The sequence below is a fragment of the Myxozyma melibiosi genome (assembly GCF_037950935.1).
Source record: "Myxozyma melibiosi strain Phaff 52-87 chromosome Unknown BZA70scaffold_1, whole genome shotgun sequence".
NCBI lineage: Eukaryota > Fungi > Ascomycota > Lipomycetes > Lipomycetales > Lipomycetaceae > Myxozyma > Myxozyma melibiosi.
In genome coordinates this window covers 2,881,404-2,908,718 of record NW_027042915.1, presented here as the reverse complement: position 1 = coordinate 2,908,718, position 27,315 = coordinate 2,881,404, and the positions used below count along the sequence as shown (strand labels likewise).

At 48.2% G+C, this 27,315-nt stretch overlaps 15 protein-coding genes across 15 annotated transcripts; 8 read left to right on the top strand and 7 right to left on the bottom strand.

The window, feature by feature from the left end:
• The first annotated feature begins 3 nt into the window (after window positions 1-3).
• On the top strand, window positions 4-2,238 carry BZA70DRAFT_244805 (amidase signature domain-containing protein). The gene is made up of 6 exons (XM_064910613.1): window positions 4-418; window positions 490-771; window positions 833-1,027; window positions 1,092-1,732; window positions 1,803-1,954; window positions 2,019-2,238. The coding sequence occupies exons 1-6, from the start codon at window positions 137-139 to the stop codon at window positions 2,135-2,137; spliced, it is 1,671 nt and encodes a 556-aa protein (XP_064771233.1). The 5' UTR covers window positions 4-136; the 3' UTR covers window positions 2,138-2,238.
• A 3-nt stretch (window positions 2,239-2,241) lies between these two features.
• BZA70DRAFT_254263 (putative AAA family ATPase Rvb2/Reptin) lies at window positions 2,242-4,184 on the bottom strand. Its single transcript, XM_064910755.1, has 3 exons — window positions 3,892-4,184; window positions 3,377-3,826; window positions 2,242-3,315 (listed from the first exon to the last, which is right to left on the bottom strand). The coding sequence occupies exons 1-3, from the start codon at window positions 3,892-3,894 to the stop codon at window positions 2,317-2,319; spliced, it is 1,452 nt and encodes a 483-aa protein (XP_064771232.1). The 5' UTR covers window positions 3,895-4,184; the 3' UTR covers window positions 2,242-2,316.
• Window positions 4,185-8,203, bottom strand: BZA70DRAFT_273133 (putative sarcoplasmic/endoplasmic reticulum calcium ATPase). The gene is made up of 3 exons (XM_064911783.1): window positions 7,677-8,203; window positions 6,155-7,611; window positions 4,185-6,096 (listed from the first exon to the last, which is right to left on the bottom strand). Exons 1-3 carry the CDS (start codon window positions 7,756-7,758, stop codon window positions 4,426-4,428), a joined length of 3,210 nt encoding a protein of 1,069 aa, XP_064771231.1. The 5' UTR covers window positions 7,759-8,203; the 3' UTR covers window positions 4,185-4,425.
• A 1,024-nt stretch (window positions 8,204-9,227) lies between these two features.
• Window positions 9,228-10,167, bottom strand: BZA70DRAFT_265499 (uncharacterized protein; the record flags this gene model as incomplete). Its single annotated transcript, XM_064910968.1, has 3 exons — window positions 9,228-9,316; window positions 9,361-9,467; window positions 9,536-10,167. 3 exons carry the CDS (start codon window positions 10,165-10,167, stop codon window positions 9,228-9,230), a joined length of 828 nt encoding a protein of 275 aa, XP_064771230.1.
• A 400-nt stretch (window positions 10,168-10,567) lies between these two features.
• On the top strand, window positions 10,568-11,138 carry BZA70DRAFT_301414 (acetate non-utilizing protein 9, mitochondrial precursor; the record flags this gene model as incomplete). Its single annotated transcript, XM_064914719.1, has 2 exons — window positions 10,568-10,894; window positions 10,964-11,138. 2 exons carry the CDS (start codon window positions 10,568-10,570, stop codon window positions 11,057-11,059), a joined length of 423 nt encoding a protein of 140 aa, XP_064771229.1. The 3' UTR covers window positions 11,060-11,138.
• Window positions 11,057-13,592, bottom strand: BZA70DRAFT_39546 (uncharacterized protein). The gene is made up of 2 exons (XM_064915084.1): window positions 13,026-13,592; window positions 11,057-12,962 (listed from the first exon to the last, which is right to left on the bottom strand). The coding sequence occupies exons 1-2, from the start codon at window positions 13,203-13,205 to the stop codon at window positions 11,202-11,204; spliced, it is 1,941 nt and encodes a 646-aa protein (XP_064771228.1). The 5' UTR covers window positions 13,206-13,592; the 3' UTR covers window positions 11,057-11,201.
• BZA70DRAFT_254255 (pyridoxal phosphate-dependent transferase) lies at window positions 13,591-15,023 on the top strand. Its single transcript, XM_064910754.1, has 2 exons — window positions 13,591-14,291; window positions 14,357-15,023. The coding sequence occupies exons 1-2, from the start codon at window positions 13,662-13,664 to the stop codon at window positions 14,888-14,890; spliced, it is 1,164 nt and encodes a 387-aa protein (XP_064771227.1). The 5' UTR covers window positions 13,591-13,661; the 3' UTR covers window positions 14,891-15,023.
• On the bottom strand, window positions 15,019-16,265 carry BZA70DRAFT_273129 (checkpoint protein Hus1/Mec3). The gene is made up of 4 exons (XM_064911782.1): window positions 16,127-16,265; window positions 15,963-16,071; window positions 15,293-15,903; window positions 15,019-15,238 (listed from the first exon to the last, which is right to left on the bottom strand). Exons 1-4 carry the CDS (start codon window positions 16,167-16,169, stop codon window positions 15,141-15,143), a joined length of 861 nt encoding a protein of 286 aa, XP_064771226.1. The 5' UTR covers window positions 16,170-16,265; the 3' UTR covers window positions 15,019-15,140.
• Window positions 16,200-18,149, bottom strand: BZA70DRAFT_273127 (beta subunit of the translation initiation factor eIF2B). The gene is made up of 8 exons (XM_064911781.1): window positions 17,990-18,149; window positions 17,767-17,927; window positions 17,413-17,701; window positions 17,109-17,347; window positions 16,868-17,050; window positions 16,725-16,809; window positions 16,282-16,665; window positions 16,200-16,222 (listed from the first exon to the last, which is right to left on the bottom strand). The coding sequence occupies exons 1-7, from the start codon at window positions 18,061-18,063 to the stop codon at window positions 16,593-16,595; spliced, it is 1,104 nt and encodes a 367-aa protein (XP_064771225.1). The 5' UTR covers window positions 18,064-18,149; the 3' UTR covers window positions 16,200-16,222; window positions 16,282-16,592.
• A 121-nt stretch (window positions 18,150-18,270) lies between these two features.
• BZA70DRAFT_273125 (actin family) lies at window positions 18,271-19,911 on the top strand. The gene is made up of 5 exons (XM_064911780.1): window positions 18,271-18,358; window positions 18,428-18,619; window positions 18,685-18,883; window positions 18,943-19,037; window positions 19,099-19,911. The coding sequence occupies exons 1-5, from the start codon at window positions 18,322-18,324 to the stop codon at window positions 19,818-19,820; spliced, it is 1,245 nt and encodes a 414-aa protein (XP_064771224.1). The 5' UTR covers window positions 18,271-18,321; the 3' UTR covers window positions 19,821-19,911.
• On the top strand, window positions 19,900-20,880 carry BZA70DRAFT_273122 (uncharacterized protein). Its single transcript, XM_064911779.1, has 3 exons — window positions 19,900-20,233; window positions 20,288-20,505; window positions 20,566-20,880. Exons 1-3 carry the CDS (start codon window positions 20,042-20,044, stop codon window positions 20,750-20,752), a joined length of 597 nt encoding a protein of 198 aa, XP_064771223.1. The 5' UTR covers window positions 19,900-20,041; the 3' UTR covers window positions 20,753-20,880.
• On the bottom strand, window positions 20,881-21,759 carry BZA70DRAFT_273120 (small nuclear ribonucleoprotein smd1). The gene is made up of 3 exons (XM_064911778.1): window positions 21,633-21,759; window positions 21,494-21,543; window positions 20,881-21,437 (listed from the first exon to the last, which is right to left on the bottom strand). The coding sequence occupies exons 1-3, from the start codon at window positions 21,644-21,646 to the stop codon at window positions 21,100-21,102; spliced, it is 402 nt and encodes a 133-aa protein (XP_064771222.1). The 5' UTR covers window positions 21,647-21,759; the 3' UTR covers window positions 20,881-21,099.
• A 185-nt stretch (window positions 21,760-21,944) lies between these two features.
• On the top strand, window positions 21,945-24,061 carry BZA70DRAFT_39396 (major facilitator superfamily domain-containing protein). Its single transcript, XM_064915082.1, has 3 exons — window positions 21,945-22,572; window positions 22,631-23,212; window positions 23,277-24,061. The coding sequence occupies exons 1-3, from the start codon at window positions 22,193-22,195 to the stop codon at window positions 23,770-23,772; spliced, it is 1,458 nt and encodes a 485-aa protein (XP_064771221.1). The 5' UTR covers window positions 21,945-22,192; the 3' UTR covers window positions 23,773-24,061.
• Window position 24,062: 1 nt separating this feature from the next.
• Window positions 24,063-25,687, top strand: BZA70DRAFT_39411 (mitochondrial putative cytochrome c peroxidase). Its single transcript, XM_064915083.1, has 6 exons — window positions 24,063-24,291; window positions 24,363-24,738; window positions 24,811-24,916; window positions 24,991-25,051; window positions 25,118-25,218; window positions 25,285-25,687. The coding sequence occupies exons 1-6, from the start codon at window positions 24,272-24,274 to the stop codon at window positions 25,464-25,466; spliced, it is 846 nt and encodes a 281-aa protein (XP_064771220.1). The 5' UTR covers window positions 24,063-24,271; the 3' UTR covers window positions 25,467-25,687.
• Window positions 25,688-25,780: 93 nt separating this feature from the next.
• BZA70DRAFT_273112 (uncharacterized protein) lies at window positions 25,781-27,306 on the top strand. The gene has a single exon (XM_064911777.1). The coding sequence runs from the start codon at window positions 25,830-25,832 to the stop codon at window positions 27,105-27,107; it is 1,278 nt and encodes a 425-aa protein (XP_064771219.1). The 5' UTR covers window positions 25,781-25,829; the 3' UTR covers window positions 27,108-27,306.
• The last annotated feature ends 9 nt before the right edge of the window (window positions 27,307-27,315 follow it).

Genomic DNA, 27,315 nt, shown 5'->3' with positions numbered 1-27,315 from the left:
GAGAGTAATTTTTACGCAAGCCCGAGGCTTATTAGGACTTCAAAAACATAGAACAGCAGCTGCTCTTGTCGCAAACACCTCAATTGGGACGCGACTGCAAATTCGAAGCCAATAAGTGTCTATATATAATCCAAGGATGTCTACGTGGCAAGAGATTGCCGCAAAGAAGCGTGCGGACCGTGAGGTTCTGCTTGCTCCCTTCAAGCTTCCCGAAGCTGAACTCCCGCCTGCCGACCAATTGAACGTCTACGATTTCATCTCGAGCGGATGTGCGGATAGCTTGCTTTCTGCGAAGGACAAGGAAATCACCGAAATTGATGATATCGACGAGCTGGCTGCTAAGATTGCTGCTGGCACTTACTCCGCGACTGAGGTCATTACTGCGTACATCAAGCGTGCCACTGTCGCGCATCAATTGGTAACTAATAGCCGCGAATTTTTTTGCAATCAAGACAAGAGTTGGTGACGCTAACTATCTGCTTTGTGTAGACAAATTGTCTTTCTGAGGTCGTTTTCGAGCAGGCCATTGAACGCGCCAAGTTTCTCGATGAGTACTACGCTAAGAATGGAAAGCCTATGGGCAAATACCACGGTGTTCCATTGACATTGAAGGACCAGTTCAATGTCCATGGAGTCGATACCACTTTAGGATACGTCGGTCGCTCTAACAACCCTGTCACCGACAAGTCCAAGGAGGCTGTGTTGGTGACTATCTTCGAGAAGGAGGGTGCCGTTGTTATTGCGAAGACCAACCTGCCCCAAAGTATCATGGTACGTTTGCAAACTCTCAACTAGAGTCAGGCCTGATTGCTAATCTAAAATACGATAACAGTGGTGCGAGTGCAACAACCCCTTGTGGGGATTGACTGTCCACCCCCGCCGTCGTGATTTCACCCCTGGTGGATCTACTGGTGGTGAGGGAGCTCTCCTCGCTCTCAAGGGTAGCATCATGGGCTGGGGTACTGATCTTGGTGGAAGTGTTCGCATTCCGCAGATCTTCAACGGTGGATACGGATTGAGACCTAGTGTAAGTATACGAGAATTACCTTGCTCGTGCTACTTCTGATCCGATGGCTGATGCATAAAAATAGGCGTGGCGTATTCCTTACGAGGGAGTTCCGGTCACTATCGACGGACAGGAGCATGTTCCCAGTGTCATTGGTCCCATGACTCGCACTCTCAACTCGCTCACATCAATCACCAAGGCTGTCATTGACAATGAGCCCTGGAAGCTGGACCCCAAGTGTATCCCTATGCCTTGGCGTCAGGAGCTTTACGACGAGACTTTGAACAAGAAGAAGTTCATTTTTGGAGTCATGCGAGACGATGGTGTTGTTCGCGTTCATCCTCCAATTGAGCGCACTCTCAACCAAGCAGTTGAGCGACTTCGGGCTGCTGGCCACGAGGTTGTTGAGTGGTCTGCTCCTGATCTCCATGCTGAGCTGGTGCCTATCCTCAACAAGTTCTACATCGCTGACGGTGGAGAGGATGTCAAGAGCGATGTCAACAAGCTCGGTGAGCCACTGATGCCCTACGTTGACCGAATGGTCAACCGCGGCCCCCCCATTCCTATCACCGAGTACTGGCACAACATGGTGCTCAAGCGTGAGTTCCAGAAGAAGTACCTTGACAGGTGGAACGCTTCGGGTGCTCTCACTTCTACCGGCGAGCCCATCGATTTCATCTTGGCTCCCGGATGCCCTCACACTGCTGTTCCTGTGGACAAGACCAGGTATGTCTTTTTTTCATCTTCTGATTTTTATTTTGCTCAATGGCTAACAAAAACTGTCACTCATTATTAGCTGGGTTGGTTACACCCGTGTCTGGAACGGTCTCGACTACACCACCACGGTTTTCCCTGTCTCCAAGGTTGACAAGGAGATCGACAAGTTCAACGAGGAACAAGCTGCTTACGTGCCCCGTAACGACTGGGACGAGGCTAACTGGCCTGTCTGTACGTATCTATATCAAGTCGGATGATTGGTGTAGGACGTTACTAATTCGCTATTGATGTTTAGATAACCCGGAGACCATGGACGGCATGCCTGTCAACCTGCAGATCGTCGGTGGACGTTTTGCCGAGGAGAAGACTCTTGCAGTCACCAAGATCGTCGAGGAGATCCTTGCGGGATTGTAGAAAGAGTGCCTCTCGTGTTAATGTTAGATCCGGAAATTCTGTGCCTTCTGCGCCTAGACATCGCTGTCCTTTGGACCAATTCAACTCTCTAATTGATAAAATTTATTCTTGATGATTCCTTAATTGTAAACGTGCGGTAAAAATACATAGTCTCCTCCTCTCCTACAGCCCAATTTTGATTAAGACAAATCCATAGCATCGTTGGCAGTCGTCACAGCCGGGACGATAGGAGCATCTGCTACAGGTGCGGGACCCGCTCCACCCAAAGTCACTGCTCCGTTATCTCCGATATATCTATCCGAAAATTGCGATAGATAGTTGACACTGCGCTCCTTATCCAAAAACAAGTCATATGCGCGCTTGACGTCATCGACATCGACCGTGGACGACTTACGTCTCGCGGCAATCAGGTGTGAGACAGCAATCAGGTTCGCTGCGTATCTGAGCGAGGTTTCGCAGCCAATTTTTGAGAGAATCGCAAGCGCGTCAGGAGACAGCTCGACCTCCTCTTCCGATGCTCGGATAGAGAGAATATCGGTGATCTCCTCGGGTGAGTAAGGGGAAGTCGAGATGATGATCACACGGTCAAGAAGATCGGCTGGCAATCCGTGAGGCGATTTGTAGTTCGTGCCGCGAGTGCGTGATATTCCGCGGTTGGTAGCCATGATGACAATAGGGGCCAGGTCGTCTTCCAAAGCACGGTTGATGTACGAGAAACATTCGATGTCGAGCATGTGAACTTCATCAATGAACAAAACACCCGGGCAGATCTCAGCCTTGCCCTCTTCCCTCCACTCGCCAACCTTGCTGTTGATCTGATCTCGGACCTCCGAGCGAATCTCACCGGTATCGCCAGAGAAGAGAGCCAAGAATCCTTGTGTGCGCGAGTTGATCACATCGATCTCATGTAGCGACACAGTATGAACGGTCTCCTTGCGCTTTTGAATCTCACCCTCAGGGCACTGAACGAACTTGGTGTCGGCACCCATAGCGTCGTAATCACGGGCACGAGCATATGAGCGGCCGAGTTTTGAAATTGTGCCTGAAGCTTTGTCGATAGTAATAACATCACCGGCCAGCACCTTTTCTTTGCTCAACGCGTCTATCATTTTCGTTCCAAGATCGTAGACTGTCTCCATATCTGTCGTCTTCACAGTCAACTTTCCTTGTTTGTTGCCCTAAATGTCGACGTTAGATCTATATCGCGACTAGCAGCAATCAAAACAAACGTATACATACCCCCGTCACCGATCGATCGATTTGAATTTCAACGACCTCGCCCTCAATGATTTCGCTCTCCTCTTTGATTCGCACGCCGATGGATTTACGGAATGCCTGGGTCAAGGCCTCTGTTTTGCTCATCTCCAAACTGAAAATCTCTGATCCAGCAACCATAGTGAACGGCACATCCTCACCCAAACTCTGCGCAATTCCCATCGCAATAGCAGTCTTTCCCGTGGAAGGAGGACCTGCTACTAAAACTGCCCGTCCTGCGATTCGACCCTCTTTGATCATCTGCAAGATCACAGCGGCTGCCTTACGCGCTTTCAACTGGCCGACCATTCCTTGCGATGACGGGCGCGGGGTTAGAGAAGTCTCGCTCTCCAGGCCCAAGCCTGTGATGTGTGAATGCGAGGCAACTAGTCCGAGGCCTCGGAGCTCTTTGGCCTGCGCTATGCTTGAGAGTGCCTAGAGAATATAAGTTAGCACATCGTGATCGCTGTTCGCGCCCTCTGTGTACAGGAAATACAAACCATTTTGATCTAAAATAGATATAATCGTTCGCTGAAACGGGAAAAACAGGTCAAATGCAGTTGTGCTCTTAAACTATCAGATAAATGAACCGATCTCGTAGATAAAGATGCAACAAATAGCTGCGGATTTGGTATGTTGATCTAGATATGAGAGAGTCTCGAATAATAATTTTCGAGAGGCGCGAGGAGGTGGGAGCGTAACTCTCAGTATTAAGTAATATCTGTACCGCTGCTCTGCCTTCACCAAACCTGGACAATGAAAGCGCATAGTTTATTTATCTGCTCATTCTTCCTGCTGATTTGTAACTTTCTACTGAATGTTGAGCTCTTGATCGACAAAGATATTTGCATGGCTAAATACTATCGGTTTTTCAACTTCGCCTTATTGTGACTATGGTTGTGAACTCAAAACGCAATGTTACTGAACTAACTACACAGTCTACCCCAATAAACAATATATATATGACCCGCAGCCCAGTACCCATACTTCGAAAAAAAATTGCAACAAATGACAAAACACCAATGATAAGTTTCTCAAACAAAAATGTTACTTTCCGCTCTATTAGGTGATTTGTACGCGAACCAGCCCATTTTGCGTTTAACTGCCTTCCAGAACTCAACGACGAGGATAAACACAATCAGTCCAGAGAACGAAAGGGCCCATTCCCAGGTGATTGGCTTCATCTTAAAGACGTCGCTGTTAAGCTTGGGGATGTAGATCACGGGAAAGACGGATACCATACCAAGCATGACCGAGTAGAATAGGAACTTGTTTGCGTAAATGTCTCTGAAAAAGGGGAACCTCGAAGTGCTGTCGATATTCAATCGGAGCAGCGACCGGCGAAGATTCTTATACTCCCAAGCAGAGATGAGGATAAGCCATGTAAGAAGCGAAAACACAGCTGCGCGGGCCCTGAAAACGACGTCACAAGTATCATTGTATGACTCGTTGCAGTCGTCTCCCAGCTTTCCGTCTCCCTTTCCGTAGACAACGATACAAAACGCTCCCAAGCAGCAACCACCCATGACCAGACCATAGATAAATGTATCAACTATAATCTCATATGTAAACACACCTTTTCTTCCGTTATGCGGAGGGCGCCTCATAGCTTCCTTACTTGCAGGCTCCAAACTGAGACCGAAAGCAGGGCCCGGAGAGGTGAGCATATTGATCCACAGGATCTGCAAAGGCGCAAGTCCAAAAACCGAGAAACTAGTACTGTCTTTGAAAATCAAGCCCAGTACAAGGAGAACAACCTCTGCAACGTTGGAAGCTAGCAGGTGGAGAATGAACTTCTGGATGTTATCGAACATCCGTCGTCCCTCCTCAATGGCCGACACAATCGAGGCGAAGTTGTCATCAGTGAGCACAAGATCGGAAGCAGCCTTAGCTACATCTGAACCACCCATTCCCATGGCAATACCGACATCAGCCATCTTCAGACTAGGAGAGTCGTTGACACCGTCACCAGTCATAGCCACATATTTCTTTCGCCGGTGGAGAGCTTGAATCATGCGTACTTTGGTCTGCGGAGCACAACGCGCTATGACACTGGGCAGCACCTCCAGTTCGTCAATCTCTTTGTCGGAAAGTGCATCAAACTGTGAGGCAGTCATAACCAAAGTTCGAGCAACGCTTGGAGAAAGTGTGCCGAGATCGTTAGGAATGATCCCGACCTCTTTTGCAATAGCTTGAGCAGTGCTAGGGTGGTCTCCCGTCAGCATATGAATTTTGATTCCTGCTGCCGCACATTGCGCAACTGCGCCCTTAGTTTCCACTCGAGGAGGGTCACAAAGTCCAACCAAGCCTAGAAGCGTGAATTCCTTCTCGACAGACTCCCGAGGAAAATCTAGATAAGACGGTTTGGGATTGATTTCCACTCGTCGCGCAATAGCCAGTACACGAAGACCCTGATCAGCTAGCTCACTTGCGGTGTCTAGAACCTCTTGCGATATCTCCTCATTCAGCGGTCGAAGTTGGTCGCCCTCGCCGACGAACTGGCACAGATTGATGATTCTCTCGACAGCACCTTTGGAGAGCACGACAACTTCTCCGCGATCGCCAGATTGCGAGGGTCCCTCGAAGATCACTGACATTCTCTTGACGTCAGAATCAAATGGATATTCAGCTAGCTGAGTCCAGCCCTTCCTGATGAGAGTCTCTTTTCCGCACTGAAATCTATGTGCGAGCACTTGCAGAGCAATCTAAATTCTGTAAGTATTTATAATGGAGCTCAGACCATAAAAACGGGAGATCACTCACCTCAGTAGGATCACCGGTTGCAACCCATGATTTTTTCTCCGGGTCAAAACGAACGGTCGCCAGGTTGCACAGAGCGCAAGCTTCTAAAAATAATGCAAAATTCGGCGAGATTGGTGGCATCGACTGAGCAGGAGAGACGTGTACAAGAGAAGACTTCTTCTCGTCAAGCTCTTCTGGGTTTGTCGTTGCATCGGAGTCTCTGGTCTCAACAACATCCAGCCTCTCGAGGCCACCTTCTGGAATTTGATTATCAGAAGTGCTGCGCGAGCACTCACCCGACAGAGGCTCCAGGGTGACTGAACCCGATGTTGGGTCAAAAGGCGATTCGGACCCGGAAACATCATATCTCCCGGTTCCGGGAATCCATGCAGATTGTGCAAGCATATTTCCTTGGGTAAGTGTTCCAGTTTTGTCAGAACAGATGTTGGTGACACCTCCAAGGGCTTCAAGGGCATCTAGTTTGCGAACAATGACATGCTTCTTAGACATGCGCTTCATTCCAACCGCCATCGTGATTGTGAGCACAGCAATGAGAGACTCAGGAATGATCGCAATACCCAACGAAACAGCGTAAATAGTGACTTCAGCAGTTGCGTTGAAATCATGAGCAGCAAACACAATAAGTGCTAGGATGCATGCAATCACCAACAAGACGTAGGCGAGCATAGTGAGCTTGCGCTGCAAGGGAGTTCCAACGGTGAGGCCGAGAAATACACCGATAGCGTCCCATGTACGCAGGGATAGACCTTTGAAAAGAGCCAAGGGACCATATTTGCGAACATTCATGGATCGACCAGACTTGCGATTCTTTCCGGCAATGGAGGCGGCAATTAGACCGATCTCGGTAAACATTCCTGTTGTGATGACAATACCGCGCGCACGGCCTTTGGTGACAGTTGTTGATGAATATGCGAGATTGATACGATCACCGACACTCGCGTCCTGATCCGGGGGAAAGACGATGTTATGATCTTTCAGAACGGGAAGAGACTCGCCGGTAAGTAGAGCCTCATCGGCCTCGAAGTTCATAGTGTCGATGAGCCGTAGATCAGCGGGAATAACATCTCCCACTTTGACGTCAACAATATCGCCAGGCACAACGTTGAGGGAAGCAATGTGGTCGATAACGCCGTCTCGTAGAACAGTTGCGGTCGGAGACGAGAGCGATTTGAGTGAATCAATAGTTTGCTCTGCGCGATACTCTTGTACGACACCGACGACAATGTTGAGGATAATGACAGCAGTTATGACTCCGCCTTCCACGTAATCGTTAACACCGTATGACAATGCCATGGCGAGAATGAGCACGAAGCCCATTGCATTCAAGCATTGGCGAAGAATGACTTTGGTGAGAGAAACGCCGGAATCATCGTCGAGCTTGTTCTGGCCATACTGCTGAACTTTGCTTTCGGCAGCTGCAGCAGTCAGACCTGTAACAGGATCAGTATTGAGTACGTCTGGATAAAGAATGTCAATAAAAGTCTGTTCCGACAAACAGGAGAAGAAAGAGTGTTCGACTTACGTGCAAGGTCGGGAGCATCAAGCTGGTAAGGAGGGACAGAGTATTCGACTTGGTGTGTGGGGGAAGACTTCCTTTTACCCATAATCAGTGCATAAAGTTCAGCAGTGTCAAAGGGCTGAGTGGATAGAAGGCTATCAGGATAAGATATCGAGAGAAGCAGATAGGTAAGGGGGCCATCCGGGGTATTTAAGTACTCGAATACAGATGCAGTTCCGTGGAATAGGATGTAATTATTTGCCACATAAATTTGGCCAAGAAGAGAACTAAATAGTACAGGGCATGGCAAAGGAGAACACAGAAATCGGGATCAGAGTGGAGGATATCAGGAACCGTCACGTAAAAGAGGAGCAAAGCCCATGATCTCAAGGCGTAGCTGAGCTAGCGTAAAGAGAGCAGTTCCAGGAGCGAGTACAGTCAGAGCACAGATATACAACAGCACCATTTTAAACGTTCTATCTGGTATTTTCACGATCTTCTTGAAAGAACAACACCTTCTCAGTCTCGAATAGAAGGTCATTTGTTGCATGTCGCGATGTAGAATGCCCAGCAATGGAGTTTCCGCGTTGCTTCCCAGCGTTGCGCGCTAGTCCCAATAGAGCAATATGCGGCTTGGTATGGAGTTTAATATTATAGAGTTTCTGGACATGTGACTTGGGGATTGACCTCTTTAGATGCTATGACATCATAAGCCTTGTGGAGGAGAACTGGGGACAGGTTATGTTGTAGGCAGCCAGAGGCCTCGCAACACTGATTTCAGAGATCAATTATAAAGACTCTTGAAGCTGATAAAGATACTAATGAGCTATTGTGTGCCGGAACATCCGATGTAGCTCCGCTACTGCTGGAGCATTGAAAGATTTGCTACCAAGGTGAACCCTTGAAAGTCGTGATTGTTGCTATCCCTCCACTTTCCTAGAAAGATCAGGGTTCTTGGCCGCCCAGAATTGGCCGAGCATCCTGCGGGCAGATCCGATTCCGATCAGATCAGTCAACTCACGGTTCTGATTATCTTACTTGATCAAACTTGGCATTGGAGTAGCGGCAGGTTGGACAGCTGCTACCAGGAAGCAAGCGAAATGAGATATAGCTGATGTATAGTCTGGAATAACAGGCACTGCAGCTCTACAAGATGGTATAAGAGAACAATGGGCGTTAAAAGCCTTGACATCCGGTTATATTCAGCCGTTCGAGCACTCTGCATTGTTAATTGTTGGCTGACTTCCCTCTCGGCTTCCAAGACAAACCTAAGATCTTATAAGAACTTTGATCTAAAAGGCATTGTCTGCTGGTCCAGGATCGGCATATATTATCGGCTATACTAACTGCCGCTTCGACCAAAACCCGAGTTCCGAGGGTGCTTCAAGAAACATATCACCAACTGATGATATCACGCCTTCTAGGCATTGATTTTGGGATAAAGGCATAATTAGTCCCGCCGGCTAATGCAAGATACGCGCATTATGTTGACCATCTCGTCCAGCAAACGGGCATTCAGACGTTAACTCCGATGTAAGTGTGTATGATTTGAGTATATATAACAATGATAGATATTCAAATGTTAGATGCGTCTATCTCCTCGAGCTCATCTCGCACTGTACGGCTTCTCAGTCTCATAATTCCCAGATTGTAAAACACATGGCCTAAAACATGCGCAGTCTACGCATCAGAAAGTAGAAGACTGTACCCATAAAGGCACCACCGATATGGGCACCGTTTCCAATCTGTCGGCCAGACGGCGGGTAACCTTGCTCTGATCTGATCTCCTTATAAACCACCTGGGCAAAATCGAGTCTACAAAATGATCCAGATTAGCCATCTCGCTTATCACTCATCAACGGTAGAACACTAATAAGACTTACCCGACTAATCCGACAAAGAAAACCCAGCTGCGCATTGGGACGATTCCCATGAACAAAATTGGTCGGAATGGAGCCATCAAAGTCTCAAGGGCCAGCAAGGAGAAGATACCACCACTGGCGCCGCAGCTCCGACTTCTTTGCTCCATGTTGTATCGCAGAATATTACCTTTGGCCAGCGCACGACGAGCCTGATAGCTCGAGTACATCTCAAACAGAAACGAGCCACCGGCACCGCCTAGCGTGAAGATCGCGAAAACCGTAGCTGCTGATATGCTAGCGGGGAACATGCTTCCCATAAAATATATGAAAAAGCAGTTGGTGAAAAGATGGCCGAGGTCTGCATGGTCGAAAGATGATGTGAAGAGGTAAATGAAAGATTTGTCTTTACTGTATGACAGATCTGGAAACCCGGGCACAAACGACTTAAGAGCATACACCCCCACAAATGTAGCAATAAGCGCATATATCGCATTCTCTGATGGAAGGTTGAATCTGTCGTAGTACTGATACTTGTAGTATCTCCATCCGCTCTTTTTCTGATACCAATGCTGATAGAAACGCGTCTGATTCGACGGAACAGCCGGGGACAAAGTCTTAGAAAGTTGTGGTCTGCTCGCAAAACTTTGCGTCATCAAAGATCTATTCACGAGTCTGCTGTAGGCAGTGTTCGAAAGAACAGATGCCGACTTCTGCGGAAATACATCGGTCAATACCTTTTTGATACTGAACCGGCTCTGCGTGTGAAGCTGCCGACCAAGGCCGAATACACTGCTGGTCGCCAGGGAAAAAGCATTAAACCGACCCAAAGGTCGACAAAAAAGTTGGAACCGCATCAGGCTATGTGAACGATAATTAGTAGAATGCCGATACCCGTTGATCTTCTGGAATATCGCAAGTTGTAAGCTCGCTGAAGTTCTCGAAAGTACCCCAACCCTGGCAGTTCTCCCAGCGAGCGGAACATGTACAAAATATCGAGCACTTCCCCATATATCGTTTGCTAGAAATATAACGTCTACCATTTAGAAGCCAAAGATGCGCTCCTCTCCTTCTCTTCTGGCAAAAGCCGCCCGCCGCTCAGCGCGGACGATGATGCCGGAGGTCAATGTGCTCCCGCCGATTCCTCTCTACCGTCGCATACTCCGAGCCCACCGCCGGTTACCTACAGAGCATCGCTTTCTAGGCGATCAGTACGTGAAGAGCGAGTTCCGGCTCCATAGAGATACCGAGAATCCGCTTCATATTATTGGATTTTTGAGTAGCTGGCAACAATATGTTGAGCAGATTGAGGGCAATAAGTGGAAGGACGCCAAAATTGATATGCAGAAGCTGGAGAAGATGTCGGACCAGCAAATCATTCAGGTTCGTGCAAGACTTTAAATCCGGTTTCTTGTCCTCGCAAAGACTAACGTGGCTTTTTATCACTTCTAGTTCTACGAGCTTATGCAATCAGCCCAGGGAATGGAGTCCGAGTACAGTTCTCATTTTGTGGACGTCAAATCGGAAAAGCCTGATGAGTCGAAATAGAGGAAATCGATTATGATTGTAAGGTGGGGTAATGTAATATAACTGATTGATGGATGTTTCGTGTATATACAATGGGTTATTAAATGAACAAACAAAAAGGTTGGTGCGCATTCCGGCTGTAGCATAATCCTTCTTGATCCGACTACCTTCTCCTTCCTGATCCCGTCTTCTGCTCCCTTTCCACAATCTCGCCGATACCACCAAGCTCTTCGTATTGATCTTCGGCAGCGCGGATCTGCTCCCGGCGTTCCCACCATCTCTCCTCACAGAGTTCGAACGCATCCCGCTTGAGATCCTTGCCACGTTTGCCAGTATCTTTGTTATTCGAAATTGCCCATTCCATGAAAGCACTGCCAGTGCGGTTGTAGAAAACTCGCAGCGACTCGAACGGGCGTGGGTGAGGAAGATATGGGCGCGGGTCAGGCTCCACGACCGCCATGCCGCCTGCAGCTTCAGTGAGCTCTTCGGCTTCGTCGACGGCCATCTCCTCCGGTGCCTCCTCCGCGTTCGCTTCTTCCACCTCCTCGTCGTCTTCATCGTCGTCATCTTCGTCATCTTCATCATCGTAGTCTTCTTCACTCTCGTCATCCTCTGCTTCGGCTCGTGCAACTTCATCGACAAACGTTTCCCAGATTACACGCACACCATCCAATTTTCCAAGATCGATCGAGTACATACTATCCAAGGCAAACTCGCGGTCTCCTTTCTCCCACATACCTCCGTATATGTAAATCGTATCCTGCATGACCGCTGTGGAGCAATTGAATCTTGAGTGAGGAAGCGCCAACGTGATCGGGTGCTCGACCTTTGTCACTTCCTCGTCCGAGTCATCGCTATCAGAATCATTCATGCTGATATCCTGGGATTCGTCATTCGCATCTTTCCCATCAGAGCCTGGGCCATTGAGTAGAAGCTTCAAGTTTTCCTCGAGCTCGTTCGATTTGTTCTTCACGGGACGCTCTGCTGCGACTGGCCGCTTCCTTGGTGGCCGTAGAGTGAGCGGAAACCACTTGTTGGTATTGATCTGGTACGCGTAAAGATCATTATAGAAAACCGAGTCCAAGGTCTCTTCAGTTTCTTGCGTATCATAGACACCTCCAAATAATACACCACGACCTTTGTGATATACCATCGAGCATCCGACACGCGGAGATGGCGCCCAGGCACTTTTACGCCGTCGCTCCCATCTTATAGTCTTCAGATCTGGACTCAACTTCAGCATCCATGTGTCTGAATGCACTTTACCCACAATCTTCTTTTGGGAATTTTTGACTTTGGAGTAGCCGCCCCAGACAACTGCACCTTCCTCTGTAGTGACAAAAGAGTGTCCTGAGCGTGGCTCAGGCTTCAAGGAGTTAGGAGGGAACTCCAACTGCGTCCACTTCATTGTCGTTATATCGAACGCCCATAAGTCACCGAGATAGGTCGTTGAAGCTGCCAAGTCTCTGAACCCTCCATGCAGAAGTACATAGTTTCTCCACGGCGTCAGTCTGTGTCCTGATCTTGCCGACGGACCTTTCTTCAATTCTAGCCGGGTCCATTCGCGAGTTGAAGCGTCAAGTATCCAAGTATCGCCGTAATGGTAGAATGTGTTCTGCTTTGGCGAGGAAAACTCACCGCCAAATAGCACAATCATGCCCGATGATGGATGAACGCACATGGCGTGTCCGGATCTTGGTAGCGGAGTATTCGGTGAGGTCACTTGGCGCCAGATGTTTGTATCAACGTTGTAAATAAACAGGTCATTGTAGAACTCTGCCAGTCCGGCGTTGTTAACGGACTCGCCGCCAAATAGGAACAGCTCCTTGCGGCCATGCTGAGGAGGTGAGGCAACTAATGTCGGGTTCAGGCGTTTGCTCGGGCGGTCGCAGGGCACAATCTTGACAGCAAGGAAGTTTGCTTGCTGTATACCAAAGTAAGTCAGTAATCTTTATCATATGTTCTCTTTTTGAAGTTGAGCGCATACCTCTTTGGCATACTCTGCAAGGATATCGTCGATGTTTGCATCATCAGCATCCTCGTCGTTAGCAGCAAGTTTGCTGGCTTTCTTCTTCTGCTTCGAGGCGCCTTTGTTCTGAGCCTTCAAAGCCTTCTCGGCTTTGAGAGCCTTTTTGGACACTGCGTTTTTCTTGTCCTTCTTGCCCATGCTCTCTCTTCTTCTGTCTACTATTTCCTGGAATATCGAGATTTAATTCAAAAAATATTTCTTGATCTGCTCTTCGATTTTAAAGCCACCGCCGCATTTTAGTGGGGTGCCACACTGAGGCGGTGAATTTTTTTTGAATTTTTTTATTTTGTCCCTCGAGGCGATGAGATGGTAGCACGTTGTACTTCGGAACCAGCAGTTGCCAACGTAGACCTCAAAAACCTGTATTGATCTATGGATTAAAATACCATTGCTAACATAGAATAAGACGCTCAATACTTGTAGTCCGTCGTCTACAGGGAACAGTCGTGAAGCGCCCGAGGGTCTTGTTCCCTGACTCATCGGTAGCAATAAGAATATCGAAGTGTAAACCGCCGTGACGCATACTCTCTCCACAACCGTCCCGGTCTACAAAACCTCAGCTTTCTATATCGACGCTCACCAAGGACAACCGCAATGACTCGAACTGAAACCACTCACTACTTTGGAGCCGGCCCCGCGCTTCTGCCGACGTCGGTGATCAAGCAGGCTGCGGAGGACTTGATTGAATATCAAGGCTCTGGTCTCGGCCTGGGTGAGATTTCGCACCGCTCGGCACCAGCGGTTGCGGTTGTCGACAACACCAAAAGCAATATCAAGCAGCTGCTCAATGTGCCCGAGACACATGAGGTGTTTTTTTTACAGAGCGGTGGTACCGGCGAGTTCGCTGCTGTGGCGTACAACATGCTGGCCGCCTTTGCCAAAAAGACGGGGAAGAAGGGCAAAGCTGATTACATCGTTACCGGCACTTGGAGTCAAAAGGCCGCTGAGGAAGCGAAGCGGTTGGGTGTCGATGTTAACATTGTTGTGAACGGAAAGAAGTCCAGCCCGACGGGCAAGTACGATCGAATTCCCGAGCCCGAGACGTGGAATGCGTTTGGCTCTGCCGAAGACACCGCTTATGTATACTACTGCGACAACGAGACCGTCAACGGAGTCGAATTCCCCTATGTTCCCAAGGTTCCCGAAGGAGTTGAGCTGGTTGCCGATATGTCGTCGAACGTTCTCTCGCGCGAAGTCGACGTGTCGAAATTCGGTGTCATTTTTGTAAGTTTGTGTGCATATGATATTCCCATTCTCGTCTGCTAAAAGCTAATGATCATTGAAAATAGGCTGGTGTGCAGAAGAACATTGGTATTGCTGGTGTGGCTGTGGTAATCATCAAGAAGTTGCTGCTTGAGAAGCCTTCCGATGAGGAGCTTACTGCTCTCAACATTCCTCTTGCTCCCATAGTTTTCGATTTCCCCACTTTGGTCAAGAACAACTCGCTCTACAACACTTTGCCAATTTTCAACTTACATGTTGTTTACCTAACGACAAAGCTCCTGCTCGATAACGGCGGACTTGAGGTTCAGGAGGCTGTTAGCAACAAAAAGGCTGAGAAGCTTTATGCTACCCTGGACTCGGTGCCGGAAGGCGTCTTCAATCTCCTGGTCGAGAAGAACTCCCGCAGCAGGATGAACATCGTTTTCACCGTCATCGGAGGAGGCAAGGAGAAGGAGTTCCTGGATGGTGCAAAGGCTAAAGGAATGACCGGATTGTCGGGTCACAGAAGCGTTGGCGGTATTCGGATATCGAATTACAATGCCGTGTCCGAAGAGAGCATCGACTATGTCTGCAGCTGGATCAAGGAGTTCGCGTCATAGAACTGCCTACTGCCGTCCTCAGCTCTCATGGAGTGCTTCTTGTGACGAAAGAGGGACGATTAAGGGTTGAGCTCTTCAAAAGTAACTGTTGTTTTCTATAGAGTTATATAAATATTATATTTAATTACAATGATCTTCCATGTAACTATCGTAGCAAGCTAACTCCCAATGTGAATACAGATGCATAATTCTAGAAAAGCAAAACTCCAGTACACGTGTGCGATAAAAGGTGAAATTTGATAAACTCAGCTCACTGGCTGAAGCAAGTCAAGTAGTAGGTAACGTTATTAACCTCGTCTAAGCCAGCGACAGTAGCAACGAAATTGAGTAGGGTACCGTCAGCAATACCTATTTATACCAGTCAGTGAACGTCTTCTTTGAGGTTTCTGGAGTGAATCTTACATATGATCATGTTCATGACTGAATGCTGTATCCGAAGAACATTATGCAGTTCTTTGGCATCCACCCAAACACTGGCAAACTCTTCAGGATCACGTTGAGAGGCAGCCTCTTCTCTTGTGGTATCCTGAGCAGCAACCAAGCCTGACCATTCAGTGTCTACCTTGACATGATCATTCTGGACACCAATTTTCAAAACTCCGGCATTGTTAGCAGATACCTGAACTCTTGCTCCAATGTTCTTATATCGCTCGCACAGATTTAGTATGCTGGGTAGTTTATTGTTCATGAAAAGCACCACATCCGCGTCCTGCGTCTCTGGCTCTTTAATCAACCGAAACTGATCTGGTCGTAAAATTCGAATCGGAACCGTCTGAAATATACTGGCATGTTTCCCACCACCGTTTGCAGAACGATCATCCACCGAAAGCAGAAGATACGGAGCGCCGTGACGTTTGACCAATTTCATTCTCACAGCTCCTAAACCAAAGCTGCCTCCGGAGAATGATTTCAGGGCCCGCACAAATATCTCGGCAGACATCTCAAATGTTAGATGGTTATCATCCAGAGACTGGACTGTCAGGCTTTTGAAAAGGTCTGTGACTTCGAGATGTCTACATTTGGTGAAAGTCAGTATGGTTTGACCGCCGAGGTAGCAAGCAGTGTCACTTACGCCCAGACCTGTGTACAGCTGCCGTCAACAATGCATATGATATTCAGCATTTCGCGGCTGATCCTGAAGATACATATTTTCCTGATAAAAGACAACGCATATAGGATCTCTGCGTATCAAAAGTCAGCATCGTAGATCACGAGTAAGAACGCGCCCTCACTCACCTCGTAGAATTTCCGAACTCTCGAGAAGTCCAGAAAACCTCATTATTGCTCTATTCGGCCTAAGCCAAATTATTCTGCAATACTTGCACGTGTAAGGTATACAAGACTATAGAATCCTGAGACTGAAAGCGTACTGTTGTTAATATTGTTTATAGATTTCCGACATGACGCGACGCCATTGATCGTGCCTGCCACGTGGGCACGTGACCAAATCTACATTTCGCCTGCTTCATTTATAATATACTGATTATTTACGAAAGGCTCTTGTTTCCTGAGTTGGATGGACTAAATTTGTCCAGAGAATAAGCAAATACACGGAGAGTGCAAGAGGATTTTGTGTTATATCATTTAATCGTCCAAACTGACAAATCGCAATGCTGAGTTGGCTATTTTACATAGTTCGCGAAAGCTCGCTGACGCTGAATATCATTTCAAGATAGAAAGACTGAACAAGATAACTAGTGTACTATAGCTTCACGTCTTCCTGTCGGTAGTTATCGAGAACCAGACGATACATAAAGCTCGGCGAGAAGCCACCCCTATATAACAGTGTTAGACTGCGCAATCTAGGTTTAATCGAGCAAAAAGTGACACTTACAGATTAGTTATGTAGATATCCACTAGCTCAGGCGGCACATAGTCAAACAGTGGGTTCACGACGTCAACTTTCTCAACCAAATTTCCTGAAGCAAAATCGATTAGCATCCGTGATCAACCCATATGAAACAATTGTCTGCATACCTTCTTCAAAATTCAGAACTTTTCCCGTGTCACCAACCTCGACCAGGCTCTCTGTGTCAAATGGGTACATTGGTGAGAGTTTGTAAATGCCCGTGCAAACAACTACTGGTGTACGATGAGCATTTGCGCACTGGCAAATCATTTCCGAACCAGCTGTAGCTAAGAGTCCTCCGTTGGCCAGCACTATTTCGAGTGTTAGCTCTCTGCTGCCGTATTTCTGTAGTAGCGATCGACAACTTACCTGCACATGTTCCCAAGATAACTTTACCCACGCGGCCCATGATTGAATACACCATCGCATCGGTGATGACGGTCGCTTCAATACCAGCTTCGGAGAGCTTCATAGCAAACCGATGAGCCATCTCAATGTCGTTAGGAAACACTTCGGCAATCAGCACAGTGAATTTTCGCTTTTGTGCAGCTCGCAGTAGAAACTTCAGTACTGTATTCGAGTTGGGTGTCGCAGTAAGGATTGTTTCACTGGAAGGGTAAACAATGTTAGCAGTCGATTGCGGAGAATGTACACTTAGAGTGATAGGACATACTTCTCGTGAATCATCTCTACACTTTTTCCGGCGATACTCTCTGAACTGTTCCTTAGCTCGTCAATAAGCTCCTGTATACCTTCGATAATGTACGGTTTCAGATCTTTTTTCTCCCCCGGGCTGCTCTCACGGCTAGACTCTTTATCAAAGTCTGTTTGAAGTAAGCTGAACATGGACGTAATTAGGAGAGAGTTACTCGCTCCGTCTCCGGACTCAGAATCATCTGTGTCCTCCGCCTCCTCTCGAATCAGCGCCAGCACTCTTCGGACAATGTTCCCGCAGGTTAGTTCTAATTAGCGGGTCAGAATCAGCCGTTACATCTTTTAGTAAATTCGAACGCAAAGGTATTCGTACCACGAGGCTGTGCGCTCTGTAATCGCTTGCCAACCACCTTGATCTGGGTGATCAGCTGGTCAATATGCGTCCATCGCGCTGCAGATACAACACGCAAAAGCAGCTGGGCGGTGGCTAGAGCGACATCGTGAGGACCTTTGATCTGGCGCCGTTTCATTTGCCTAGAGTATCGTTGTTAGCCTCGCATTATTCCCGTGGAGCGGCAAGTCCAGCAGGCACATACGCCAGGAACGACTCAATATGAGTATTCAGGTCCTTCTCCTTATCCCTCCCTGTGTGTGCAGAAGACGACGACATTGCTGATTAAGGTCGGTGTGTATATACTATCGTCAGTCTGCAGACTCAACTGCTCCAGATGCCCGAATAGCCATCTTCTACAAAATTTTAAGGTTTCCATTTCGTGATCTCCGGGTAACTGTGCATAACAGCCGCGCTGCAGTTGCAGTTGCAGCCGTATGTCACCCGCCAAGGGGCTCGTGGTAGATGAGCAGCGACCTCGAGCAAGCCCCCTTGACGAAGACAGCGACCGATACAAATCATCGGACATCAACAGCTATGGCAAACGCAGCTCCACAGCCTGTATATGGAGGGGGTAGGTTCTTGCTTTTTTGATCCAAGTGACCGCGCCAGGGATGCGATTGACTGACTATGTGGCCTCTAGACGAGATATCAGCTCTGGTGATTGATCCAGGCAGCTCCTGGACCCGCGTCGGTTTCGCGGGCGAGGACTCACCAAAGGCCGTGGTTCCTACATTCTACGGAAAAGCAGGCGACGATGTGTATGTTGGAGACAATGAGCTTCATAGCTCGCGACCTGGGATGGACGTCTTCAGCCCGATGAGTGACGGATGTGGTACGCACTTTCGACAGTTTTGACACCAGGCACAGTTTGATGTGTTCTAATTCATGTTTTTGCAGTGACGGATTGGGATATGACGGTGAAGATCTGGGACTATGCGTTATCGAAGCGACTGTATACCGATCCTAAAGAACACCCATTGCTGATCACGGAACCGTCCTGGAACCCACAAAAGAACAGAGAGAAGACGGCTGAAGTCGCGTTCGAGGAGCTAGGCGTTCCTGCTTTCTACTTGGCTAAAGAGGCAGTTTGCTCAGCGTATGTTGGGGTATTGAGACTTGTGGTTATTCCAATTATTTCTGACTATTTTGTTGTAGATTTGCTTGTGGAAAGCCGACAGCTCTTGTCGTCGACATTGGCAGTGCGGTTGCCTCGGTTACTCCCGTCATTGATGGCTTGGTTTTGAAGAAAGGTACGGATCGGTATATGTTTTAACTAATGACTGGATCAAGACCTAACTCTCAGTAATCTAGCCACTTTCCACACCAACTTCGCCGGCGACTATGTCAACAGCCATCTGACTGCACTCTTCAAGTCAAAGAACATCTCTCTAACCCCTCACTTTATGATCTCCAAGAAGTTGCCAGTTGAGCCCGGTCAGCCAGCGCAAGCTACTCTGAAGACTTTTGAAGGGTTGGCCGATAGCTACATTGAGTTTGAGCGTGGAAGGATTCTGAGTGAGTTCAAGGAGAGCGTGAGTCAGGTTTTGGATATGCCGTACAGCGAAGTGGTTGCGAATGCCAGACCATCAAGACCGTTTGAGTTTCCTGATGGGTATAACCTGAACTTTGGAGGCGAGCGATTTGCTACTACTGAGCCACTCTTCCAACCACAGCAGTTTTCTCTGCCTGATTCCTCGGTCGATAGTAATTCGCAGGGTCTTTCCGAGCTCATCAATAGCAGTATTTCGGCCTGTGATGTCGATGCGCGGGCTAACTTGGTCAACAATGTGGTCCTGATTGGTGGTACTAGTTTGCTTACTGGATGCACCGAGCGTATTAATGTGGAGATGACGCAGGCATTCCCTGGCATGAAGATCAGAATACAAGCACCGGGAAATTCGTCGGAGAGGAAGTATGCGGGATGGATTGGAGGCAGTATCTTGGCCAGTCTGGGGACGTTCCACCAGATGTGGATTGGCAAAAAGGAGTACGAGGAAGTGGGTGCCTCGATCGTCGAGAAGAGATGCAAGTAGAGTACAGAATCTGCATATACTAGAATCTGTTGTACGATAGTTGGTTCTTTTGAGTGATTGTGTTGTTTGATAATACAATGTAGAATATCTATATGGCGGCTCAGGCAGTTTGCTTTGGCGATTTGCATCCGGGCCGGATCGTAATATTCTAAAAATTCGTAACCACCTCCCCGCACACAACCGCTCTTTGCGTTCTCTATAGATCTCACCTCTACCCAGCAATGCCCAGGGCGGAAACTTTCAGCGAGCTAAGTCTCGGGATTAGAGCATGTCAAGTTGGGTTGGCATGCTCTACCATGCTTGCGGTTATCCTGTACCTTCACGATCTGGTGAAGACTGACGACCTGTTTGCAGAGCCCGCGCTGCTGCAGTCTAGCGGGATAACTATCTGCAGCTGGTTCATTCTTGCTCTTGTACAAATCTACTGTATATCTACAAACGATCAGTTTTGCTAATTTATTCTATAGTCATCTGCAGGATTAGTAACCAGTGTATTGTTTGGAATCGCTCCTGTGTCTGGGATGCTTGATAGCTGCTTCAAGACCGGCCGTGTCATTGTGTCTGTTGATTTGGCGTTCATAGTTTTATGGGGATTCACTATGCCGGTTTTGTTAATAGTCTATCCGAATGATGAACAGATGGGAAAAGCGTATAAGATTCTATCGATGTGTTGTGGAGGAAATCTGTAAGATTTGTGTTTGTTGAAGATAGATAGCTCGGGGAAACGCTAACATTGTGTATCCAGGTTTCTATGGGCGCTCTCTGCTGGACTCGATTGCTTGTTTACGGACGATGAGACGGTCAATAACGAAAACACTTCCTCTGCTGCTGTGAAAATGAATGAACCAGGAGAGATTCGGGAGAAGTGGGAGTATATGCATGTGGAGGCACCCGAGCCAGCACTCCATCGGGCCGCTGTGGACCTGGTCTGAGATACCATACATCAAATAACTGTTCTGTGAAAAATACCTGTCTTATCCATGAATTTAATGAGCTGTCAGCTGCCGATTTCTCTTGCGTTGCAGATTTTGCAAAGTCGGTGGATACCGCGCAGTAGTTAGGTTGAATGTTTACGAATGAAGGATTGTATTCGTCGTTGCTCTGTAGCTTGCAACAGCACTTTTCCTACTCTGAGCTCTAATATACACAAGAAGAAAGAAAAATCTCTTCCTGAACTGAATCATACATCACCATGCCGCTGAAAGTAGATAGCCCAACTATATGTCGCGCGTAACATTTCGTAATCATCTTGCTAGCTTTTCTGTTCAGATCAATCTTCTTAGAATCCACGAGGACCTCCCCGTCCACCACGACCACCCCGTCCGCCTCTGCCGCCACCGCGGCCACCGCCACGGCCAACTCTGGCGGAAGCAGGACCGCCCTTTGACTTTGAACCCGGTTCGCCTCGCTTTTTGTTCTTTGGTTTGGGGCCGTCGTCGATCAAGAGGGTGTCGAGTGGTAGAGAATCCGGGAGGATGAAGTATCGAATTGTGTTTCCTCGGATGTTAATGAAGTCTAATGATAGCGGATCGCGGTCTTTTATGGTCATCTTGACGGCCTTGAGCGTTGTGTTCATCGTTGGCGCGACAGAGACGATTGTACCGGAGACGATTGTTCCTGTGAACGAGAGTTAACACTACCGACCCGATCCTGGATCGATCATCGGGACCTACCATTTTTCAGTTCTATCTGGACCGTCTCAGAGGTCAGTTTCATGAGAAACCTGGCAGAGATGAGTTAGAAGATGAGAATCACAGCTGCAAAAACTTCGTCGTTTAGAAACAAAGTCGGTATACAACGAGGCCAGCTTACCGAACTAACTTCATCGTGAGAATAAGATGCAAATGCCACAATCAGGAATTGACAAATGACTCTGTTGAATGGCAAACAATCGGGTTCTAAACACACGCGATATCCGACTGCTTATTGTAAGGGGCCCTGTCCTTTTTTGATCTGCTTCTTCTCCGGCGCCCGCTCGAACTGAGCCCTAACCTCACGTTCAGCATAACCCTCACAAACCCGCGGCTTCGGGATTGACGCAATTTAAGGTTTATTTAACTTCCTAATCCAGAACTAATCCCGGACTAAGTCCGCCAGTGGTCGCCGGCTTACGTCCGTCGTGTAGTCTGCCTCGCCCTTAAGTTGAGCTCTACGCCATTCGTGCGGGAGATAGCTTCCGCCTGAGATCGTCTCTGCTTCCATATCCAGGCCCTCGGTTTCAATCTCCAGAAACTCTTCTGTTTGCTCTTGTTGCATTTGCGGAAGCAGAGACTCGAGAGTCTAACGTCGATTGTGAGCCAAACGACCCCCCTACGTACTGCATCGCGCAATCTTATCGATAAAGTCGGAAGGCAGATCAAGTCGTCGCAAAGATGGGGCTTATGGATTATCTGTACAAATTTGCCGATGAGATCGGGCTGGTGACCCTCGTCAGCTCATCGCGAGACGTTCATCTCCTCTGCGCTCAGCGATTCGTTAGAATGTTTGCCTATGGTCAGGTTACTATCATCCTGGCAGTTTTCTTCACCTCTCTTGACATGGGAGAGAGCAAAACTGGTCTTTTCATGACGTGCACTCTGCTAGGAGACGTTGTGATCTCTTTTGTGCTTACGCTGGTTGCCGATCGGGTTGGTAGACGGACGATCCTCGCTCTCGGATCTCTACTGATGTGTGCTTCTGGCGTCGTCTTTTCCTACTCTTCTACTTTCTGGGTATTATTGGTAGCTGCCATCGTCGGTGTCATCTCTCCAAAGTAAGTATCTACATGTTTTCAGCAATTTGACTCAGAAGGTGCTAATTGTCTTTTGTAGTGGTAATGAGATCGGACCTTTCAGAGCAGTCGAGGAGTCTACGCTAGCTCATCTTATTGCCCTTGAAGTTCGAGCTGATATTTATGCCTGGTATGCCCTTCTGGGAAGCTTGGGCTCTGCTTTTGGGGCTATTTCCAGCGGCTGGATCGTGCAATATGCCCAAGATAAGTACAACTGGACGGCCATCAGTTCCTATCGGTTTATATTCGTCATCTACAGCGTCATTGCGCTCATGAAGTTTGCATTCTCAGTGATGTTGTCTCCTGAGTGTGAGCTGCAGCCGGTTCCACAGAAGCTGGAGCCTACTGTCGAACGCGATGTGGATGATGAAAACGCAGAATCATACCCGATGAGTCGATTGCGCTCGTCTACAGATCAGGATGAGGAATTGACTGGTATAGAAAGAGATGAAGCAAGAGATATTTTCGAGGAGATGGATCAATTGAGTTCCAAGAAAGTCAGACCATTTCTCTTGCGATGGATTGATTATTTCCCACATTTGTCGAAACAGTCGCTCAAGGTTGTGGCTCAACTTATAGTTTGGTTCGCTCTTGACTCTTTCGGAAGTGGACTCGCGACACAGTAAGAATCCCCTTGATCTGATTGCCGAATTGAGATTCGAGAAGGTGCTAACAACTGTCTATAGGACTTGGGTTGCGTACTACTTCATTAGCAGGTTTGACACCAAAGAAGGTGTACTTGGAAGTTTGTTTTTCACGACAAACATCGTCGCGGCAGCGTCGTCCCTTGTGGCTGCTGCGATATCAAAGCGTTTGGGCCCCATTTTGACAATGGTTGGCACTCATCTTCCCTCATCGATCATCTTGATGATTCTGGGATTTCCCTCCAGCTCCACTGCGGCTATGATCCTTCTTGTTGTCAGATACTGCACGGCGACGATGGACGGTGCGCCGCGACAAGCGTTCTTGAGCGCGATTGTCTCGTCTGAGGAACGTACGAGTGTCATGGGAGTCGTGAATGTGGTCAAGACTTTGGCCTCATCAGCTGGTCCGAGTTTGATGGGTAAATTTGCGTCGATCCACAAGATGCCGATTGGATTCTTGGTGGCCGGACTGTGCAAGGTGATTTACGATCTGGGAATTTTAGCATCATTCTTGGGAGTTCAGCTGCACAACAAATAAAAGGCATGACTTTGTATACGAAGAAGGACGGAAGTATAAAGGCTGGGTTATGAGAAGTCGATGAGCAGTATTGTGTTTTAGGTAGTTTGTAATTACGTCTTTAAGAGCTCCGATTGGCTGACGCTTAGCGTCGTTCTCACATGCGCATTGAGGAAGACTGTGGAGTAGCAGCCAGCGTTCGGGCATCTGCTGGACAAGAGCCTGGATTCCGAGCCGCGGCACTCCGGAACTGGAGATTCTGTTCCGGTGGAGAATAAAATAAAAACACGGATCAGTTCAGCTCAGCAGCTGAAGTTGGGTGAGCCGCGAAGTGCGCTGCGGCTTTGGCTCTACCTCGGCATCGCGTCTTTCTTCCCCACACCCAGATAATCCTCTCCCTGCGAACCTTTCTTCCAGCTTCCGTGACCTTTAAATATATTCAACCCAATATCCTCTTGTTGCTACGCTATCTCTACCGCTGGTTGATATTATTTAATTGCCTAAACATCGAAATCAAGACATGACTGACCACGATTACGGGTAAGCTCCGAACGTCATATGCTCATTCAAGCAACGTGCATGTGAAAACGCTAACTCCTGTCCTCAACCAGAGCCGTCGCAGCTGAAATCAAAAAGATAATCCCAAACGACGATTATGATGACGGAAGTACAGGTCCAGTGCTCGTCCGTCTAGCCTGGCACGCATCTGGCACCTACGACAAAGAGACCGGCACAGGCGGCTCTAACGGTGCCACTATGCGGTACAAAATCGAGTCCAGCGACTCTGCCAACAACGGGTTGGAATATGCTCGCAAATTCCTGGAGCCTATCAAGGCCAAATTCCCGTGGATCTCGTACTCTGATCTGTGGACGCTTGGTGGCGTTGTCGCAATCGAAGCGATGGGCGGTCCTAAGGTTCCATGGAAGCCAGGTAGAGTCGATGATGTTGACGACCAGTATGTGCCGCCAAACGGCCGTCTACCTGATGTGAGTATCTCATCACTAGCTTGTGCTTGATTAGAGGTGCGATTGAGGAGATTCTGACACAGTCGAAAATAGGCTTCGCAAGGTGCAGACCATATCAGATCAATCTTCTACCGAATGGGGTTCAACGATCAGGAGATCGTAGCGCTATCCGGAGCTCACAACCTTGGAAGGTGCCATGGTATGTGGACATTCAGAGTTTAACATGAGCATTGCTTTGAGATATACAGGTCTGGCTGACTACGCATTTTAAAGGTGATCGCAGTGGCTTTGAAGGCCCATGGGTGCCTAATCCCATTAGATTCACCAACACATAGTAAGCAGCGTCCTCCTTACCTTCTAGTAGCAGTTTTTGCTGTGGCTAACCAGGATTTAATTCCAGCTTCAAACTTCTGCTGCATGCGGAATGGGTCAAAGGAAAGAACAGTGTTGGTAACGAGCAATTCTACTCTGACGACGGCGAGCTGATGATGCTTCCCACAGGTAAGTTTCCAGACCCATGGGCAATTCATTCTAGAGCGCAGAACAATTTACTAACCATTACAATAGATATGTCTCTCGTCACTGACCCAAAGTTCCGCGTCTGGGTCGAAAAGTACGCAGCAGACAGGGATCTTTTCTTCAAGGATTTCTCTGCTGCATTCAGTAAGCTCATAGAGCTAGGTGTTACCAGAGGTCCCGAGGGATTGGCGCTTAGGAAGTACTCCACGGTTGCTCGGGCTAGACTATAAATCATCTTTGAATTCGATTCAATCTTATTTTTCTCGTGTTATTGCCGGGTTTAGCCGTAGTTCTTTTGTACATAATTACGGTGCGGATTGTGTGGTGTATGGTGACATAATGGATTTTCTACATATTTATGAGTACGTCGTAGTATTATACGAAGTAAGTGCGTAGATTATTGGTCTGGTTAACGAAAGACTTACGTATTGTTATTTTAATCCTGTGTGGCTGGAAATTGCTTGAATGAAAAGTGCCGACGCTGAAAGCAGACCAATTTAGAAGTGGCCCAGCCAGATTCTCAATCCAAACTCATCCACCTCTCCCCGTGCATTCCGTGTCCACCCACCTCACACCTACCAACAAGAACGAGTATGCGTCGAAATCTAGCTGCATCGATTCGGGTCGCCTGTATAGTCTCTGTCACCAGGCTGTTTCTCTTGCTGCACAATATCTGTACAATCTTTATTCTGACGCCGCTCGAGCTGGCGATTGCGCTGCTGAGACCGCTATGTCCACCTTCTGTGTTCAAAACCCCTGAAAGCGAGAGAGAGGCGGATGATGAGCAGGTAGATGAATCCACCGAAGCTCCTGTGCATTCTGACGCGAGAGCTCGCAAGGCTCGTGCTCGTGCTGCTACCCTCCCGAGTACATCATCTCGACCTGGCGACGACGCTTCGGTCTCTACATATCCGACAGCTCCTCAGCCGACTCCACGAGAAGACGCATATCTCTCTGACTCTGATGCGAGATCACAACGACTTCCGCTACCGATCATCGAGGACGCAGGAGATTCTCCTCACAACCGCATGCGCCGCTATCTCCGCTCTTCCTTTCCTCGATCGTTTCTGCCGCACTCTCGCTCAGATCCTAACGTCTCTACCCTCTCTCACCGTCGTGTAACTTCCTCGCCGATATCGGGGGTTGGAATACCGCTGCCGCCTAGTGGAGTAGCTACGCCTGCTTCATCTACCATTCTACCGCCAGGTCGCCGCTCCACATCTCACAGTTCCTCGACGGCCGCGCAAGAACTTCCTCCTTCTTCCCCTCGGGCGTCGGACACCATCATACTAACCGACAAAAAATTTAGCGCGCTTTGTCAGTCGAGCTTCCGCAATCTCCGCCATTCCCGCAGCGGCCAGTCTGACGATGGTGACTCTGAACATCCCGTCTCTGCTACTGCGTCGTCAGTATCGTCAGCAGCAGTTGAAGAGGTGATTGGTGAGGATTCGCAGACTTCGCGATTCGTCCGATTTTTTCAGGTTAAGAGCCGCCAGCCAGTTTCTGAAGGCGAAAGAAATGGCGGTAGTGGGGACGAGTCTGTCGTGTTTAGTATGAAAGAAGCTAGTAGTAGCACTTCTTCGCTCGGGACCAAATTGAGCACTGCGTTCAGGTCTAGGAAACAGCATGTTCCTCTCTGCGAAGATCCGGAACCGACCCGTTCGTCTTCTGGTACTCTCGATCGTGTTCCGGACGATGTCTCTAGTACTCCAGGAACAAGCTCACAGCCTGAATCCGTCGCAAGCTCGGAAGCTGCACAACCTCTCTCGCACGCTCATCCACTCAATGAAGACTCGGTCTCATCACCGTCATCCTCATTTTCACGTCGACATCTGCGTCGAGTAATCAAACCGCCTCGAAATCCTGTGTGATACCACTGTTGACCGTCTGTGTCTCACTTCTACTCTCTGTTTATTCTGTACATGTATATATATTTCTCTGTCACGCTGTGCCGGACGGTTAGTTTTCAGAATATTTGATGGGTCTCATTCTGCAAATCAAACTACGAATAGATACTCTAAATTGCTCTTAAGTATACATGAGCTACGCTGGATATCGTTGGACGACGACCCTCCAATA